The sequence below is a fragment of the Stegostoma tigrinum genome, chromosome 46 (assembly GCF_030684315.1).
Source record: "Stegostoma tigrinum isolate sSteTig4 chromosome 46, sSteTig4.hap1, whole genome shotgun sequence".
Taxonomy (NCBI): domain Eukaryota; kingdom Metazoa; phylum Chordata; class Chondrichthyes; order Orectolobiformes; family Stegostomatidae; genus Stegostoma; species Stegostoma tigrinum.
The window spans coordinates 111,976-130,477 of record NC_081399.1 but is presented as its reverse complement, the minus strand read 5'-3'; the positions used below and the strand labels follow the sequence as shown (position 1 = coordinate 130,477).

At 46.7% G+C, this 18,502-nt stretch overlaps 1 protein-coding gene across 1 annotated transcript in view; it reads left to right on the top strand.

The window, feature by feature from the left end:
* Window positions 1–12,872, top strand: part of LOC125449565 (beta-crystallin B1-like) — a 33,979-nt gene extending 21,107 nt beyond the window's left edge. The window contains exon 6 of the mRNA XM_059642750.1: window positions 12,731–12,872. Within this exon, the coding sequence (XP_059498733.1) occupies window positions 12,731–12,734 (4 nt within the window). The 3' untranslated portion in view covers window positions 12,735–12,872. The remainder of the gene's footprint in view (window positions 1–12,730) is intronic.
* The last annotated feature ends 5,630 nt before the right edge of the window (window positions 12,873–18,502 follow it).

Sequence of the window (18,502 nt, the reverse complement as noted above, 5' to 3'; positions counted from 1 at the left end):
AAGAAGGAAGCGTGGAGGTGAAGGCAGCCGAAAAACTGCTCAAGGTCCAAACGTGAGCAGTATTTGTCGATGTTTGTGTGGAGGGGGACATAGGTGATCCCCTTACTGAGGACTGACTGTGCGTCCTCAGTAAGGTGGAAGTCTGGGGGGATGGTGAAGACCTGGCAGGGCTGGGTGCTGTGGTCTCCTCTGGAGCTGCTGACTGTGGAGGTGGTTGGCAGAACGACATTGATGTCGGCTTTGGACGGTGTGCTGTGGGCGGTGTGCTCTCTGCAGTGCGCTGTGGGCGGTGCATTGTGGGCAGTGCGCTATGGGCAGTGTGTTGTGGGCGGTGCGCTGTGGGCAGTGTGTTGTGGGCGGTGCGCTGTGGGCAGTGTGTTGTGGGCAGTGTGTTGTGGGTGGTGCGCTGTGGGCAGTGTGTTGTGGGCGGTGTGCTCTCTGCAGTGCGCTGTGGGCGGTGTGCTCTCTGCAGTGTGCTGTGGACGGTACGTTGTGGGCGGTGTGCTGTGGGCAGTGTGTTGTGGGCGGTGCGCTGTGGACGGTGCGTTGTGGGCAGTGCGCTATGGGCAGTGTGTTGTGGGCGGTGCGCTGTGGGCAGTGTGTTGTGGGCGGTGCGCTGTGGACAGTGCGTTGTGGGCAGTGCGCTATGGGCAGTGTGTTGTGGACGGTGCGTTGTGGGCGGTGCGCTGTGGACGGTGCGTTGTGGGCAGTGCGCTATGGGCAGTGTGTTGTGGGCGGTGCGCTGTGGGCAGTGTGTTGTGGGCGGTGCGTTGTGGGCGGTGCGCTATGGGCAGTGTGTTGTGGGCGGTGCGTTGTGGGCGGTGCGCTATGGGCAGTGTGTTGTGGGCGGTGCGCTGTGGGCAGTGTGTTGTGGGCGGTGCGCTGTGGGCAGTGTGTTGTGGGCGGTGCGCTATGGGCAGTGTGTTGTGGGCGGTGCGTTGTGGGCAGTGTGTTGTGGACTGTGCGTTGTGGGCGGTGCGCTGTGGACGGTGCGTTGTGGGCAGTGCGCTATGGGCAGTGTGTTGTGGGCGGTGCGCTGTGGGCAGTGTGTTGTGGGCGGTGCGTTGTGGGCGGTGCGCTATGGGCAGTGTGTTGTGGGCAGTGTGTTGTGGGCGGTGCGCTGTGGGCAGTGTGTTGTGGGCGGTGCGCTGTGGGCAGTGCGTTGTGGGCGGTGCGCTGTGGGCAGTGTGTTGTGGGCGGTGCGCTATGGGCAGTGTGTTGTGGGCGGTGCGCTGTGGGCAGTGTGTTGTGGGCGGTGCGCTGTGGGCGGTGCGCTGTGGACGGTGCGTTGTGGGCGGTGCGCTGTGGGCAGTGTGTTGTGGGCGGTGCGCTGTGGGCAGTGTGTTGTGGGCAGTGCGCTGTGGACGGTGCGTTGTGGGCAGTGCGCTGTGGGCAGTGTGTTGTGGGCGGTGCGCTGTGGGCAGTGTGTTGTGGGCGGTGCGCTGTGGGCAGTGTGCAGAGTGGGGTAGTTGGCAGCAGCAGCAGTGACGGTAGGTGATTTCTCAATGTCTGTGGTGTTGGCCTCAGAATGGAGGCACTGGCATCAGCAGCTCTGTCAATGGCGCTCGCTGTCCCGGAAGTGGTGTATCTGGTAGTGGCTAATGTTCCATCATCTGTGGGTGCTCCGAAGGGGGCCGTGTGGCCAATGGTGGCGGGCACATTGTGGGAAAAGTCCTGGGTAGAGTTGGGGATTTGGGAGGTGGAGGAAGCCCATTTTGGGTGGGAGGCACCAGTAAGTTCACTGTACTTATGGTTTTAAGTGTCCAATAAAGCTGAGTAGAATTGTGAGTTCACGTTGTAGACCCTACGCAGAATAAAAAACAGGACAGATCCTTTGCAGGTCTGGGAGAGGGAAGCTCTGAGCTGAGGTAGGTTTGATGCCAGGAGATGCCAGTGCATCACTGCGAGTGTCTGTTTCAGGAGTCGCAGGGAGAAACGTTTTGAAGGATCTCAATGTTCTGAATGTAGACATTGTCGAGGTTGGGGCCACATTGGGAAGGCCTGAATGTGGACTTTAGTCCATTGGAGATGGTTTGGCTCCATAGGCAGGTACTAAGAAAGGTGATGTGGCTGTAGTACCTGTTTTGCTTCAGGATGTGGTCGAGCAGTTTCAGGGCTGAAGAGATTACGAGACAGTTGCAGTGGGAGACAGATTCACTGAGGTCATTCCGGAGGGAGGAGGGTAATTTCTCCAAGGTAGGCATCCTTAGAAGAGCCTTTGCAGTGGGGTTAAAATTGTTTCAGAGATAGTAGGAACTGCTGATGCTGAACAATCTGAGATAACAAGGTGGAGAACTGAATGAACACAGCAGGCCAAGCAGCATCAGAGGAGCAGGAAAGCTGATGTATCAGGCCTCGACTCTTCACAAAATTTTCTGAAGAAGGGTCTTGGCCCGAAACGTCAGCGTTCCTGCTCCTCTGATGCTGCTTGGCCTGCTGTGTTCATCCAGCTCTACACCTTGTTATCTCAAATTCTCACAATATCCCAGCTGCGGTTTCACTAAAGCCTTGTACAATTCCAGATTCCAATTCATGTATTCCATCAGAATACCAGACCCATCTGAACATGAGACAGCAGCAAAACTGCACGATAAACTCTCCTTAATATTGGTACATTCAGAAATGAAGGTCATCAATTTAACTGGGGCAATGTAACCATTGTAACATAAGCCAAACATAGACATGCGCGAGAATTCCTAGAGGAATGTTTCTCTGCCCATACATCAATGAAGAAACATGTAGAATTGGACTTATATACAAACCCATGCTGACTCACCATAACGGACCACACAGTACAAATTCCAAGCGGAGTAGAATTCCATTGTTTCATCAGAAGCTTCCTTACTTAGCATGAAGAAAAACAGGCCAGCACGGTGAGCAAGTCAACAACCTCACCTCTATAAGGTTACCCCTCATCCTATGACACTCCAGGATAAATAGCCACAGCCTGGGCAAAGGAGTCACGGAGAGAGTCATTCCTCCGGAAGGCAGGCAAGGGTGGGGAGAGAAAAATGACTTTGGTGGTGGCACCCTTGTCTGTTTTCTGGAGGGAGCACTCTCTCCCTGACTCCCTTGTCTGCTCCACACTCCCCTCCAGCCCCACCACACCTGGCACTTTTCCCTTGAACTGCAGGAAGTGCTACACCTGCCACTACACCTCCCCCCTCACACCCATCCTATGCCCCAAGAAGACTTCCACATCAAGCAGGTATTCACCTGCACATTCCCAAAGTGGTATACTGCATCCGCTGTACCCGTTGTGGCTGCCTCTACATTGGGGAAACCTAATGGAGGCTTGGAGACTGCTTTGCAGAACACCTATGCTCCGTTCGCAGTAAAAAACTGCACCTCCCAGTCACGAACCATTTCAACTCCCCTTCCCAATACTCAGATGACGTGTCCATCATGGGCCTCCTGCAGTGCCACAATGATGCCACCCGAAGGTTGCAGGAACAGCAACTCATATTCCGCTTGGGAACCCTGCAGCCCAATGGTATCAATGTGGACTTCACCAGCTTCAAGATCTCCCCTCCCCCCACTGCATCCCAAAACCAGCCCAGCTCGTCCCCGCATCCTGAACCTGTTCTTCCTCTCACCTATCACCTCCTCCCACCTCAAGCCACACTCTTATTTCCTCACTACTAACCTCCTCCTGCCCCCTTGACCTGTCCATCCTCCCTGGACTGACCTAACTCCTCCCTAACCCCCAACATACTTTAGTGGGTCCATCCCCGCCTCTTTGACTTGTCTGTCCCTTCTCCACCTATCTTCTCCTCTATGCATCTTCGGTCCGCCTCCCCCTCTCTCCCTATTTATTTCAGAACCCTCTCCCCATCCCCCTCTCTGATGAAGGGCCTAGGCCCAGAAAGTCAGCTTTGGTGCTCCTAAGATGCTGCTTGTCCTGCTGTGTTCATCCAGCTTCACACTTTGTTACATTGGATTCTCCAGCATCTGCAGTTTCCATTATCTGTGAATTCTCTGATCACCGGCAGTTTCCACATTCACTGAGCAGGTGGTACAGAGGTAATTCAGGGAAGCAGGAAAACAATTATTTCAAATATTGACAAAAAGGATGATATGGAAACAGACCCGTCCCCACTGGTACTGTACTCCTGTGTTATACAGCGACAGACCCGTCCCAACCGGTACTGTACCCCAGTGTTATACAGTGACAGACTTGTCCCCACCGCTACTGTACCCCAATGTTATACAGTGACAGACACGTCCCCACAGGTACTGTACCCCGGTGTTATACAGCGACGGAACTGTCCCCACCGGTACTGTACCCCAGTGTTATACAGTGACAGACCTGTCCCCACAGGTACTGTACCCCAGTGTTATACAGTGACAGACCTGTCCCCACCGGTACTGTACCCCAGTGTTATACAGTGACAGACCTGTCCCCACCGCTACTGTACCCCAGTGTTATACAGCGACAGACCTGTTCCCACCGCTACTGTACCCCAGTGTTATACAGTGACAGATCCGTCCCCACAGGTACTGTACCCCGGTGTTATACAGCGACAGACCTGTCCCCACAGGTACTGTACCCCAGTGTTATACAGCGACAGACCTGTCCCCACAGGTACTGTACCCTAGTGCTATACAGTGACAGACCCGTCCCCACAGGTACTGTACCCCAGTGTTATACAGCGACAGACCTGTCCCCACAGGTACTGTACCCCAGTGTTATACAGCGACAGACCTGTCCCCACCGGTACTGTACCCTAGTGTTATACAGCGACAGACCAGTCCCCACCGCTACTGTACCCCAGTGTTATACAGCGACAGACCCGTCCCCCACCGGTACTGTACCCCAGTGTTATACAGTGACAGACCCGTCCCCACCGGTATTGTACCCCAGTGTTATACAGTGACAGACCTGTCCCCACAGGTACTGTACCCCAGTGTTATACAGTGACAGACCTGTCCCCACAGGTACTGTACCCCAGTGTTATACAGTGACAGACCTGTCCGCACCAGTACTGTACCTCAGTGTTATACATTGACAGACCCGTCCCCACAGGTACTGTACCCCGGTGTTATACAGTGACAGACCTGTCCCCGCAGGTACTGTACCCCAGTGTTTTACAGCGACAGACCTGTCCCCACCGGTACTGTACCCCAGTGTTATACAGTGACAGACCTGTCCCCACAGGTACTGTACCCCAGTGTTATACATGGGAGGCAGTGGCCTAGTGGCATTATTGCTGGATTGTTAATCCAGGTAACACTCTGGGACCTTGGTTTGAATCCCACCACAGCAGATAGTGAAATTTGAATTCAATAAAAACATCTGTAGTTAAGAATCTAATGATGACCATGAATCCATTGTCAATTATCGGGGAAAACCCATCTGGTTCTGTAACGTCCTTTGTGGAAGGAAACTGATTTCGTTACCTGGTCTGGCCTACACGTGACTCCAGACCCGCAGCACTGTTGTTGATTCTCCACTGCCCCCTGGGCAATAAACATTGACCTCGCCAGCGACGCCGTCACACCATGAATGATGAAAGGGAAAAAACATGTATCTTTGCAAAAGTGCATTATGTATTTACTGGTTTATGTTTTCTATGCCTGACTCGCTTCCGACCTCAACTAAATTTGGCTGCTCATTTGACCCGCTGGGCTTTTTGCACGGTTCAATTCCTTTGCCAAATTTGGTTAAACGATCCATTACAGCTCTCTATCAGCACCGATCTTCTGAAAGTGCGGTACTCCCTCAGCATTGACCCTGTAACAGTGCTGCAGTCCCTCAGTGCTGCCATTCTGACAGTGTGGCACAACCTCATTATTAAACATTCGATGTTGTGGGTCTCCCTCAGCAATGTTCCTTTTCCAGCGTGGCACTCCCTCAGCAGTGGCCCTCTTAGGGTGCAGACCTCCCTCAGTCCTGACCCTGAGACAGTACAGCACTCCATCATTTCTGAACATCTCACAGTGCAGCACTTCCACTTCTGCAGCCTCCGTGTAGACTGTCAGCAGGGCAGCTACCACTGTATAGGGACCGTCTAACAGTTCAGAGCACCATCAGTCCATCCTCCCTGAGCGTGTAGCCCTCTCTCTATCCAAGCTCCCTGCAGTGTTGCAGTTACTCAGTGCAGAACTTCTGATTTTGACTCTCGGTGTTGACACTAGAACATTACAATACTCTCCCTGCACTGACTGTGAGTTGGGAAATCGCTATTTCTTTCTGACATATAAACAGAGCAGCACTTCTTCAGTCCTAATGCTCTGGCAGTGTAGCACTCCCACATTGCTGAGCAGCTGCAAATGGAACTTAGGATAATTTCTGTCCTTGCAACTACACTGAAACATTATTGACAGTACAGTCCTCCTACAGTGTTCACACCCAGAGCAGTGCACACACACCTCTAGCCCTGTGGTATTCTTAGAGGGTGCAGTACATTTACAGAGAAGGGGCTGGATACCTGGTACATTGAGCATCATGAAATGCAATGCATACTGCCATGAGTTACGAAGCTGTCTTTCTGGAGGGAGAATGCACATGGAATTGCGACGTTTTGCTTCAACCACACAAAGTCAATTGTTCTAATTTCATGTGGTTTAATCTGCAACAGCTTTACTGCTTGAAGAGCGATGTTAATTGCACTGTGAGCAGTTTACGGCAGAATTATTAGTTCTAATCCCAGGATGAAGGTGCCTGAAAATGCTACGAACTCACATGCGTGGATTCATGGCCAAGGAACTGAAAAAGTCACTTCAGGAATGTTGTTGTCGCAATTGTCAAGCTCAAAACACATGGAAAGGTAACGATGCTCAGGGACAATTGTACAGTGCCCTTGACAGAGGTCAGCTTGGTGGAACTGGATCAGGTAGGTGTATACATCATGGCCTCTGGCAGACGTTGGTGCAGGGTCTATTCCCTAGAGAGTGACTATCTTGAAGAAAAAGGGCAAAAGGAGTGAAACAAAGAGCGAGACAGAAATCAGAAAGAAAATGGTTTTAATGTCCGAGCACAGAGTGGAAGAATGAAATGTGACAAGATACAAGCAACAATAAAAAAAATACAGAAATTGCCAGAAAAGCTCAGCAGATATGGCAGAAATAAGAGATAACAAGGCGTGGAGCTGGATGAACACAGCAGGCCAGGCAGCACTGGAGGAGCAGGAAAGCTGATGTTTTGGGCTAGGCCCTTCTTCAGAAAAAGGAATCAGAATTAACACCTCTTATCGAATGACCCTTGGGAGATTTCTTTGCACAGAATCTTTTCCACAGATGCTGCCAGGTCTGCTGTGCCTTTCCAGCAATTTCTGTTCCTGTTTCTACATTATCGGACCCACAGTTCTTTCGATTTCTACAAGACAAAAGCTTCAGATACAGAGGCCAAAGAGAGAAGCAGAGTTTGCTACTCCTGAAATTAGTTTCTCCTTCAGTGGAACAGTTTGGCAGATTACTGTGGATAGAGCAGATAAATTGTGTGTGTCCTACGTTGGGAAACATGAATTGTAAGTTGGCTTGACGTGCAGTAAATGGTGGCAGGAGGGGTTGGTGGGGTATGGTGTGGAGTGTACATGGCGGTGATTTTCTCCCAATGTCTTATCATCATTCATGATAAAGTCAACTGCTAGCTGAAAGAAAATAGCTTTGTACAGGTGGTGCTGTGAGGATAAGAGATGTGTTCACAGAATACGTGATAAAGTGGGATTAAACTTGAAAAGTGCTGTAAAAGTCATTCAAAAAAATGGAATGCATAACAATGCTGGTGAGACTGGCCGAAGTGAAATAGGCTGAGATGCACCTGAAGGAAGACCAAGCAGATAACACCAATCAGAGATAATGGGAACTGCAGATGCTGGAGAATCCACGATAACAAAGTGTGTAGCTGGATGAACACAGCAGGCCAAGCAGCATCTCAGGAGCACAAAAGCTGACGTTTCGGGCCTAGACCCTTCATCAGAGAGGGGGATGGGAGAGGGTTCTGAAATAAATAGGGAGAGAGGGAGAGGCCGACCGAAGATGGATAGAGGAGAAGATAGGTGGAGAGGGGAGCATAGGTGGCGAGGTGGGCAGGGGATAGATCAGTCCGGGGAGGCTGGACAGGTCAAGGAGGCGGGATGAGGTTAGTAAGTGGGAAATGGAGGTGCGGCTTAAGGTGGGAGGAGGGGATAGGTGAGAGGAAGAACAGGTTAGGGAGGCGGGCACGAGCTGGGCTGGTTTTGTGATGCAGTAGGAGGAGGGGAGATTTTGAAGCTTGTGAAATCCACATTGATGCCGTTGGGCTGCAGGGTTCCCAAATGGAATATGAGTTGCTGTTCCTGCAACCTTCAGCTTCAGATAACACCAATCCACTAGTTAAATGATCTGTGGTAGCCATGATTGCAAAATGTTGCAAGATTGCTGAATGGAACGTCCTGAGATTAAAAATAATACGGAAACACTAGATTACAATTCAATAAAACTGATTGGCTTCTCTGAACTGAGAATTTTGTTGGTTTTGTGATGGTACAAGTGAAGGCCATCTTGGAGCCACGATGAGATCAGTTACAAACAGCTTCCAGCTCAAATAAGTTAGTGAATGCAAACAGAAGGCTCCATTCCTGAGGGGAGAGATTGGGTGTGCTTCAAATTGAGCTGTCAAACGATTAGTCACCAAGGTTTCAGTCAGCTCTTGGGATCCGTCAGCGTAAAGGTAAATAAAACAAAAACAACTTGGCATATTTTGCAATCTCTGTGTCTCCAAGGAAATTCTACAGCATATATAATTAAGGTACCAAGAATCTAACAGACCAGAATCTAATTTTGGGAGGGTACTGATCACACTTTCAAGAGAAGATGCACCGTCTGATTCAGATCATCAGGAAAATATTCTACCTGATCCTCGGTGTGATTGGTATTCCTGGTACGTGCCCATAGCCATAGACAACAAGGTGTTAAGCTGGGTCAATGCGGAATGAAGAGTGTAGGCACTAGATGTCCATGGTACAGATTAGGTTTTGGGAACTGGGGAATCAGAGGTTTTGGAGGAGGTGGAGGGTGTGGGTGGAGTCATGGACGTCGGTGGGGAGTTTCTGGACCAAGGGCGAGAAAATGGAGTCAAGATAAGTGGAGATGGGTTTGGTGGGGCAGGAGTAGGAGGAGACAATGGGTCGACTAGGGCAGTCAGGTTTGTGGATTTTGGGAAGGAGATAGAAGCGAGCAGTGCCGGGGTTGGGGAACAATGAGGTTGGAGGCGGTGGGTGGGAGGTGACCCGAAGTGATGAGGCTGTTGATGGTTTGGGGGATGATGATTTGTTGCTCAGTGGTGAGGTCATAATAAAGAGGGTGATAGGAGGTGGTGCCAGAGAGCTGACGCCTGGCCTCGGCGATGGAGAAGTCAGTGCGCCAAACTACAACTGCGCCTCCCTTGTCTGCGGGTTTGATGGTGAGGTTGGGGTTGGAGTGGAGGGAGCGGAGGGCTGCCCATTCTGTGGGGGAGAGGTTGGTGTAGGTGAGATGGGTGGAGAGGTTGAGAAGATTGATGTCATGATGGCAGTTGGAGTTGAAGAGTTTGAGGGAGGGTAGGAGGCCTTGGGGTGGTGTCCAGGAGGAGAGGGTGTGTTGGGGGCAGGAGAAGGGGCCAGTGGAGGGACGGTTAGGCTCATGATTAAAGGCGTAAGCATTGAGGCGGACGCGGCCGAATTCCTTCACCTCCGCGGTATCTGCTCCTGAGATGAAGCATTCCACTCCCAGACATCCCAGATGTCCTCGTTTTTCAAGGACCACAACAACCTCCCCCCCCCCCCACAGTGGTCAAAAATGCCCTTGATCGAGTCTGTCACATTTCCCACAACTGATCCCTCACACCCTGTCCCCTCAATAACAATCAAATCAGAATCCTCCTCATCCTCACTTACCACACCACCACCTCTGGATCCAACGCATCATCCTCCAACATTTCCACCATCTGCAATCTGATCCCACTACCAAAGTCATTTTTCCATCCCCACCCTTATCTGCTTTCCAGAAGGGCTACTCTCTCCGGGACTCCCTTGTCCGCTCCACACTCCCCTCTACCTCCACCACACCTGGCACTTATCTCTGCAACCGCAGCAAGTGCTACACCTGCCCCTACACCTCCTCCCTCAACGCCCTTTCAGGATCTAAGAAGACTTTCCACATCAAACAGAGGTTCACCTGCACACCTGCTAATGTGGCATACTGCATCCACTGAGCCCGTTGTGGCCTCCTCTACATTGGAGAAACCAAACGGAGGCTTCTGGACCACTTTGTGGAATATCTACACTCGGTTCGCAATAAACAACTGCACCTCCCAGTCGTGAACCATTTCAACTCCCCCTCCCATTCCTTAGATGGCATGTCCATCCTGGGCCTCCTGCATCCCACAACGATGCTATGCAAAAGTTGCAGGAACAGCAACTCATATTCCACTTGGGAACCCTGCAGCCCAATGGTATCAATGTGGACTTCACAAGCTTCAAAATCTCCCTTCCCCCACTGCAACCCAAAACCAACCCAGCTCATCCCTGCCTCCCGAACCTGTTCTTCCTCTCACCTATCCCCTCCTCCCACCTCAAGCCACACCTCCATTTCCCACTTACTAACCTCATCCTGCCCCCTTGACCTGTCCGTCCACCCTAGACTGACCTATCTCCTCCCTACCTCCCCACCCATACTCTCCTCTCCACCCATCTTCTCCTCTATCGATCTTCGGTCTGTCTCCCTCTTTCTCCCTTTTTATTTCAGAACCATCCCCCTCTCTGGTGAAGGGTCTAGGTCTGAAACGTCAGCTTTTGTGCTCCTGAGATGCTGCTTGGCCTGCTGTGTTCATCCAGCTCCACACTTTGTTATCTTGGACTCTCCAGCATCTGCAGTTCCCATTATCTCTGATCACATTACGTTAACAGTTTTTTCCTTCAAAGGTGCTACCAGACCTGCTGAGCTTTTCCAGCAACTTTGTTTTTGTTACATTGGAGAATAATGTTATCTCATTCTATTTATATGAGTGTTTACATGAGTGAATTGTAAAATGACATTGATGTACTTCTTTCAGGATACATTACCAGGCAGAATGCAGTTTTAAACTAGACCCCAATTAACATTGTGTTGCAAACTGCAGCATTCCCACTGAGTGTGTTGAGACTGGGTGGGGGTGGTGGGGTGTGCTGAATGAATTGGAAGAGTTGAAACCAATCCCCATATATTTACTGTAGAATCCGTCAGTGTATGTTAGGCTTCAATGATACCACCATCCTTTCTCACGCACAGTCAATATTTTCGCAGATTAAGCCCTCACAATCTTTCTAAGGTGATGTAATTTCTATCTTATGTTACCTCCGTGGGAAGGTGGAAAACACATAATTGATTTCAAGATAGAGTTTTAAGTGCCAGGCTTCAAATGAACAGAAATGCATTCGATTGATTTTCAGATGCTTCATAAATTTCCTGTGATCCTTTATTATTCTAATCCTATGAACATATTCTTATGTTCCCTTCTCTTTCTTTCTGACCTCAATTTCTCTTTAACGTTTTCCCTCTCACAGGGCAGCAAAGCCCATACTATTGGCACTCCCGGAATAGGTAGCTGTGCATTTGTTTTGTTTTCACATCGCTTTGGTGACAGTCTTCTGTTCATGACATTTGGAATTCAACAGGTAGAAATAGACTTATGAAGGCATAACTTTTGAAGGGAGTTACAATTATAAAACGATCAACTGTAACTATCGTAACAGCACCAGAGAAAGAGAGTTATTCTTATCAATGCAATAGCCACCTGTAGTTTCAGAGATAATGGGAACTGCAGATGCTGGAGAATCCAAGATAATAAAATGTGAGGCTGGATGAACACAGCAGGCCATGCAGCATCTCAGGAGCACAAAAGCTGATGTTTCGGGCCTAGACCCTTCATCAGAGAGGGGGATGGGGTGGGACCATCCCCCTCTCTGATGAAGGGTCTAGGCCCGAAACGACAGCTTTTGAGCTCCTGAGATGCTGCTTGGCCTGCTGTGTTCATCCAGCCTCACATTTTATTATCTTAGCCACCTGTAGTTTTACTGTTTGATGTAGAAAAATAAAATTGAAATGCACAGCCTATTTCATGTTCAAAGCCGGTTAATATAATCATTGCTTCACATTTTCAGAAGAAGTAATCCTGAGTTTCTTGTTTACGCGTCCAGATTCATCAAACTTGCTTTGAATGTAAATGTATTTATTTACCTGTAACCCTCGATCCCCAACTTCCCTCAGCTATGGGGAATGATCCAAGAACGATAACTGTCTACTGTGTGAGAAAATAGTCCGAATTTGTTAAGAAGCACTCCTGTCCAGGGCAATCAGAATTTAGGATGGGATTTTTCTCTTCTTGTTCCGTTATCAAATGTTACACCACTGTTTTAGATCCTTGTAGAATTTTGTACCAATATCCTTTTTACACATAAATTAACTAGAAACAAAATACTATGAAGATGAATACTTTAATGAAATACAGAGAATACTGTAGAAACTGAACAGATCTGGTAGAGTCTGTGGAGGCAGAAGCAGAGATAAATTTTCAACTTGAGATATGGCCCTGCTTTAGAAAGCTGTACAATCCAAATATGGCTCAATGAGCTGTGAAGCCTGTTGATAACGCGGTTCGCATTATTTAAAGCCAGCCTGATTCCCAGTTCAAAAGTGCGAGTTGCTAAAGTGTGGCATTTGTTATTTAGATTCAGAATTGCATGTTGTTTTGGCAGTAATTTGCAACCAAATTCTCCTCTATTTCATCCAGTTAATTTAGTGGCAATTGTGATCCTGTCCCGAGAAAAGTGCGGAGTCTCCACCTCTACAAGGTGCCACATGGTTGCCATGGCTACAGCAGACTTATTGTTCGTTATTGTGGAGATCATACTCAGCAAAGTCAAAAATGATTATTTCCCACTAACTTTCCTGGACATCACTCCTGCGTGTAGTGTACGTTATGCCATGCGCCGTGCAGTCATTGACTGCTTCGTCTGGTTCAATGTTGCTTTCACCTTGGATCGATCTGTTGCTATTTGCTGTCAGAAATTAAAATTGAAGTATTGTTCCAAAAAAACTGTGACTGTCGTTCTAGTGACAACAAGCATTCTGCTCTGCCTAAAGAATGTTCCCATCTACTTTAGATTTAAACGTTCAAAGATCATTGAGAACATACCATGGGGTTGCTCTAATACAAATGCATATTACGTTGATCCCGTGTGGCGTGGATATGTTATTTGACAAGGTTTTAACACCAATACTCCCATTTTCACTAATTCTGTTACTCAACACTCTAACAATCAGTCGAATTTTAGTGACCAATCGAGTCCGCCAGAGATTGAGGTGTCAGAGCACGAGTGAGAATCACAGGGACCCAGAGATGCAGAACAGAAGGAAGTCCATGATAATACTCTTCGCCATATCCGCCAATTTCATATTTCTGTGGTTCTGTTCTGTTTTATATTTTTTTGGCGTTCACTATGCATTAGATACAAATGGTGAATACGCATTTAAACATGTCGCATATATGCTCCGTAATTTAAGCTGCTGCACGAATTCTTTGATTTATGGAGCGGCTCTGCCCAAGTTCAGAGAACACGTGATGAAGGCATTGAACTATCCACTGAAATCAACTATTCAATCTAACACTCAGAAAAGAAGTATCTGGCGTGCCAAACATTAACTGGATCTAGTCGTACAGCTGAACTCTTGCGGACCGAATATAAAGGGATTGAAGGACAAAAACAAAAATGCTTTAACAAGGGGTGAGACGGGACACAAATCTGATGGATGGGAAGTGAAATAACAGCAATTGTGGAATACAACAAACTGCAGTGCTCGTTGAACAATAACTGACAGATGCGTGATGAACATCAGAAGTCTTGTGCGGTCACCAATGAACTGGAGCTACTGCCCACATCAAATATTCAGAGAACAGGGACAACTCGGAAAACAGAGATGTCCTGATCTACATCAACAGGATGAGTGTAACACTTGCCGTCATTGTGGGCCAAGAGCCCTGTGATTAGTACCGACTGCTCCAGATTCACATATAACATCTCCGAGTAGGTTGATATGAAAAAAGAAATCAAGGGAAACTCAGTTTGCATCGGGCAAGAACGGATCTTCGGAAGACGGGGAAGGGTTAGGCTGCTGTTTCACTGTGTCTACAGCAGGTGGCAGCGTTGTTCCTGGTGGTTTCAGGTGAGACATGACAAGCCTGTTTGATTGACGCAGAGTCCAGGGATGCTGCATTGAAAGACAGAGCGACTAAAGCATGGAGACTTGGGGTATCCAACAGAGGAGGCGAAGGACAATGACCCATCAGAACCAAGAGATACGTAGTTTACTTTGAAGTGACCAAACGTAAAGAAACTGGGGAAGCAAAGACTGAGTTGTAATAAGGAAATGAAGATAAGTTCGGGATTGGAAAACAGAAGGAAGCAATCAGAAATCAAAAGCCTAGAACTAGAAGTTACAAGAAAAAGATAAAACAAGGTAACATGAGGCCGTTAATATCAAGTGAAAATGACCCAGGAGAAATGAACAAACATCAGGCACTCGTGCAGTCGCTGGTGGAGACACCTTAACCATATGAGTTCGAGTAGTGTGTTATGGATTACAACAAATCCCCAAAAATATATTATCTTATTGGCATGAACCCTACCTTCCATTTTCAAAAAGGCAAGTGTAAGGTGCCGTGCTTCGGATGTGATTCATTGGCTTCACCAACAAATGTTGAAACAAAACACGTTGGATTCTTACGTCTCAGGCAACACACAACAAAAGGAAGACGTGGTATAAAGTTAATCTCTGGAAATGCTTAAGAAGATAATATATTACTTAATATCAATGCTCAATTGTAACACTATAGGCAGTATCCTATGAATACACACTTCACCAAAAATGCAATTCAGCAAAATAGCTGGTCTCACACGCTGTCTCGCGCCAATCGCTAAGAAAGCAACGATCCGCGCCACGATTTTTATGAGGAAGCCTGGCTGTCTAACTGTATCAACTGGGAGCTCAAACGTTTAGAACAGCATCTAGCGGAAACCTTCTCACTAACTGAAAGCCAAGAAACTAAAAACATTCTTGGATCTGTGTAGGTTTTGAGTGCACCACCGCATGATCCTTTAATTTCGTTACAAAAAAAAACAACACTTCGGCACAACTGAAAAACTGTTTGCCAGCTGTTGGAATGAAAGATGCATTTGTGCCCACGTGTCAACAATATATTTCAGGAGAAACAGAGCAAAGCACAAATAGCCCGAACTCCAATTATGTGAACATTCAATACAGTAGTCCACCCTCTTCATTTTTTTTCTGTCACCGAGCAACCTGACGTTCCTTCGTTAAATTCGTGACAATATGTCAGTAAATAAGTTAACTCAGTCTGCACATGTATAATTTTCACATTGAATGGTTCCATCTAAATAGTGTGGTACTCTTAATTTTAATATTTTGAAAACTATTCAGGGGTTATGATCAGCGTGGACAATCACCTCAGGTACATCAATGGTATCAACAAGGTGAAACTCAAGGTCTCTTTCTCAATGGTGGAATTTTTCTTTTGATGAACGTTCAATTTTTTTGGAAAAATGTCCAACAGGCCTCGTTATAGTCTTACTGTCTTCTTGTCAGACTCTAGAACAAACACCCACATTTTTCACATCAGTAGAATGGCTTTGCACAATTTGGTGTTTATCACACCGGGGCAGTGGGAAACCCAGGGTCCAGGCTGTTAAGTACCTCCTCAGATTCATTCGCCCACTGAAAAGTTTTGCACTTCTCAAAAGATCAGTCAGTGGGGCAAACACACTGCTGAAATTCAGTGTGAATTTCGTGTAAAAAAATCACATGCTCAGGAATCGTACTACTTACCACTTTGTGAACGGTTTGTCAAACTTCCCAATAACTTTTCCTTTCATTTCCAATTTGGGCATCTACCACGTGCAATGCATAGTCTAGGGATGTGACTTGGGTTTTAGTGATCTCAACCTTCGGCAGGCTTATCAAAAAGCCTGATCCCGGATGTCAATTGAACAATTCTGCTGTATGCTCCAAATATTCCTTCAAAGTATGATCTAACATTGTCTATATTTGCCGCACAATTGATCAAATCCAAAATGACTTTATTAGATAATCTTTGAAATGTGGCTGGTGCAATTTTCATATCAAATGGTTCACCTTTAAATTGATGAAGTTCATTTGGTGTCAGGAACGATGAAATTTCATTTGCTCTTTCAGATAAAGGTACCTGTTATTATCCTTTGATTGAGGTAACATTGGAATGTAATTTGCTTGTCTCTCACTCTCAATTCATTCTCCAGTTGTAGAATAGGTTGCAAATTTGATTTAATAACTGTTTTGCCTGTTCGCTAGGCCGCACATAATGCTTGCATATCATCATGCTTTACTGCCAACACTGTGGGGGAGCTCCATTTTTTGCAACTCACTTCAACTATATCATCACTGACCATCCTATCAATCTTTTGAACGTTGTGGAGAGAATTCATTCACTCTATTCAATCCTTCCAAAAAAAAGACACATGGTCCATATATGTAGTTTCTGAACACTGACTAAACATTTTTCTTTAATTCAATTAAGCGATCCTCTCACATCATGCTCAAAAAACTAAATCAAATGGAATTAATTTAGTTGATGCATTCAGGGCGTCTGCAATTGCAAGAAGTACAAGTGGTACTCCTTTATCCCAATCCTCTGGATAGTCTTGACTATAGACCCTCAACATGGTCTTTAAAATTTGATACTACTGCTCACAGGCTCCGTGGAATTCTGCATGTTACACAGTGGATTTGAATTAAAGGCATACTGTTATCGAGTAATAAAACGCCGAAGAAGACTTTCCTGTCCAACTAATCTTTGTGCCCGGGTGCCCAAACAAAAGTTTCCCAACCTGCCTGCATTTGGCCCCTATCCCTATGAACCTTTCCTATTCATGTACTTTTCCAAGTGTATTTCAAACGTTGCAACTGTACCTGCATTCCTTACTTCCTCAGGCAGTACAATAGAATAACTAATCACTCTCAGTTGAAAAAAAGAGTTGTCATCATTTCCTTTTTCATTCTTACTTCTTTTACCCTAGCTTTGAACTGTCCCACCTTACCCAAAAGACCTTTGTGATTCACCTTATTTATGCCCCTCATGATGGTATTAACTTCTATCAGGTCACCCCTCAAACACCGACACTCCAGTAAATAAAATCACTGCCTATCCTGCTGATTTTTAAAACTCAAACCTTCCGTTCCCAGCAACATCTGATTAAATCTTTTAAATCTTCTCTCGATTGAAAATGTCGTTCCTAAAACAAGGTGAGCAGAACTGCACACAGTCTTCCAGAAGATGGGTCGCCAATCTTCCGCGCAACCTCGGCATGACGCCCCAACTCGCGTACCTAAAGATTTGAGCAATGAAGGCAAGCGGTGCTAAGCCATTCAAATGCTCCTGTCTCCCTGTGACCCAAAAATAGAAAAATTATGTCCCTAATATCTCTCTGTTCTGTAACTTGTTCCTGAGCTATTCATAAATACCTTGAATAACGTTGGTATAAAATTTGATCTCTGATTTGATTGTGACTCTATGGGTACACTGTATCGAGAATAAAAAAGGAGTGCTTTCTTCCAATCATTTTAGCTATGATATTGTGGAACATAATGGCATCTTGAAAAATAGTAGACACATCCATTTTGGAAACAAATTTCAATTGGCATTTGTGGTTTCATGGAAGGTTCATTCGCACTTAACTAAGATACTTCTGGAGCATTCCTGGAATGCTGGAAAGCGAATTGATAGTGCTGGTCTTATCACTGTTTCAGCTTTTCTGCCGTGTGCGACAAGGCTGGCAAATTTCAACCACATCTTTGTGTAGACCAGGCCAATTAAAATATTTCTCTGTAAAGACTTGAATTGAGTTTACTGCCAAATGACCTGCTCCTGATAACTGATGTGCTACTTCCATTCTACAATCCGACTGTATTAATACTTAACAAAATGTGAAGCTGGATGAACACAGCAGGCCAAGCAGCATCTCAGGAGCACAAAAGCTGACGTTTCGGGCCTAGATTCTTCGTCTGATGAAGGGTCTAGGCCCGAAACGTCAGCTTTTGTGCTCCTGAGATGCTGCTTGGCCTGTTGTTTTCATCCAGCTTCACACTTTGTTATCTCGGATTCTCCAGCATCTGCAGTTCACATTATCTCTGTATTACAACTTGATGAGCTTCTGTCCATTTTGCATCTGTCGGAATATGCAATCAATTTCCTCAGCAAGGCTTCCGATTTAAGACAGCAACATTCTGGGATGCACTCAAAAATGTGTATCTTCCATGTCTGCGTTATGATACAAACACTTTATATCTTCACCTTTCTGTTGTAATTCAGACAAATCCCATACTTAAAATTATCTATTTGCCCTCCACATGCTCTTGTTTGTTTTTAATCTGAACCATTTGGCCAAAAAATATTTTCTATAAGTTGAACATCACCGTCCTTACCTTTCCTATTTGATTACAATTCCTATTT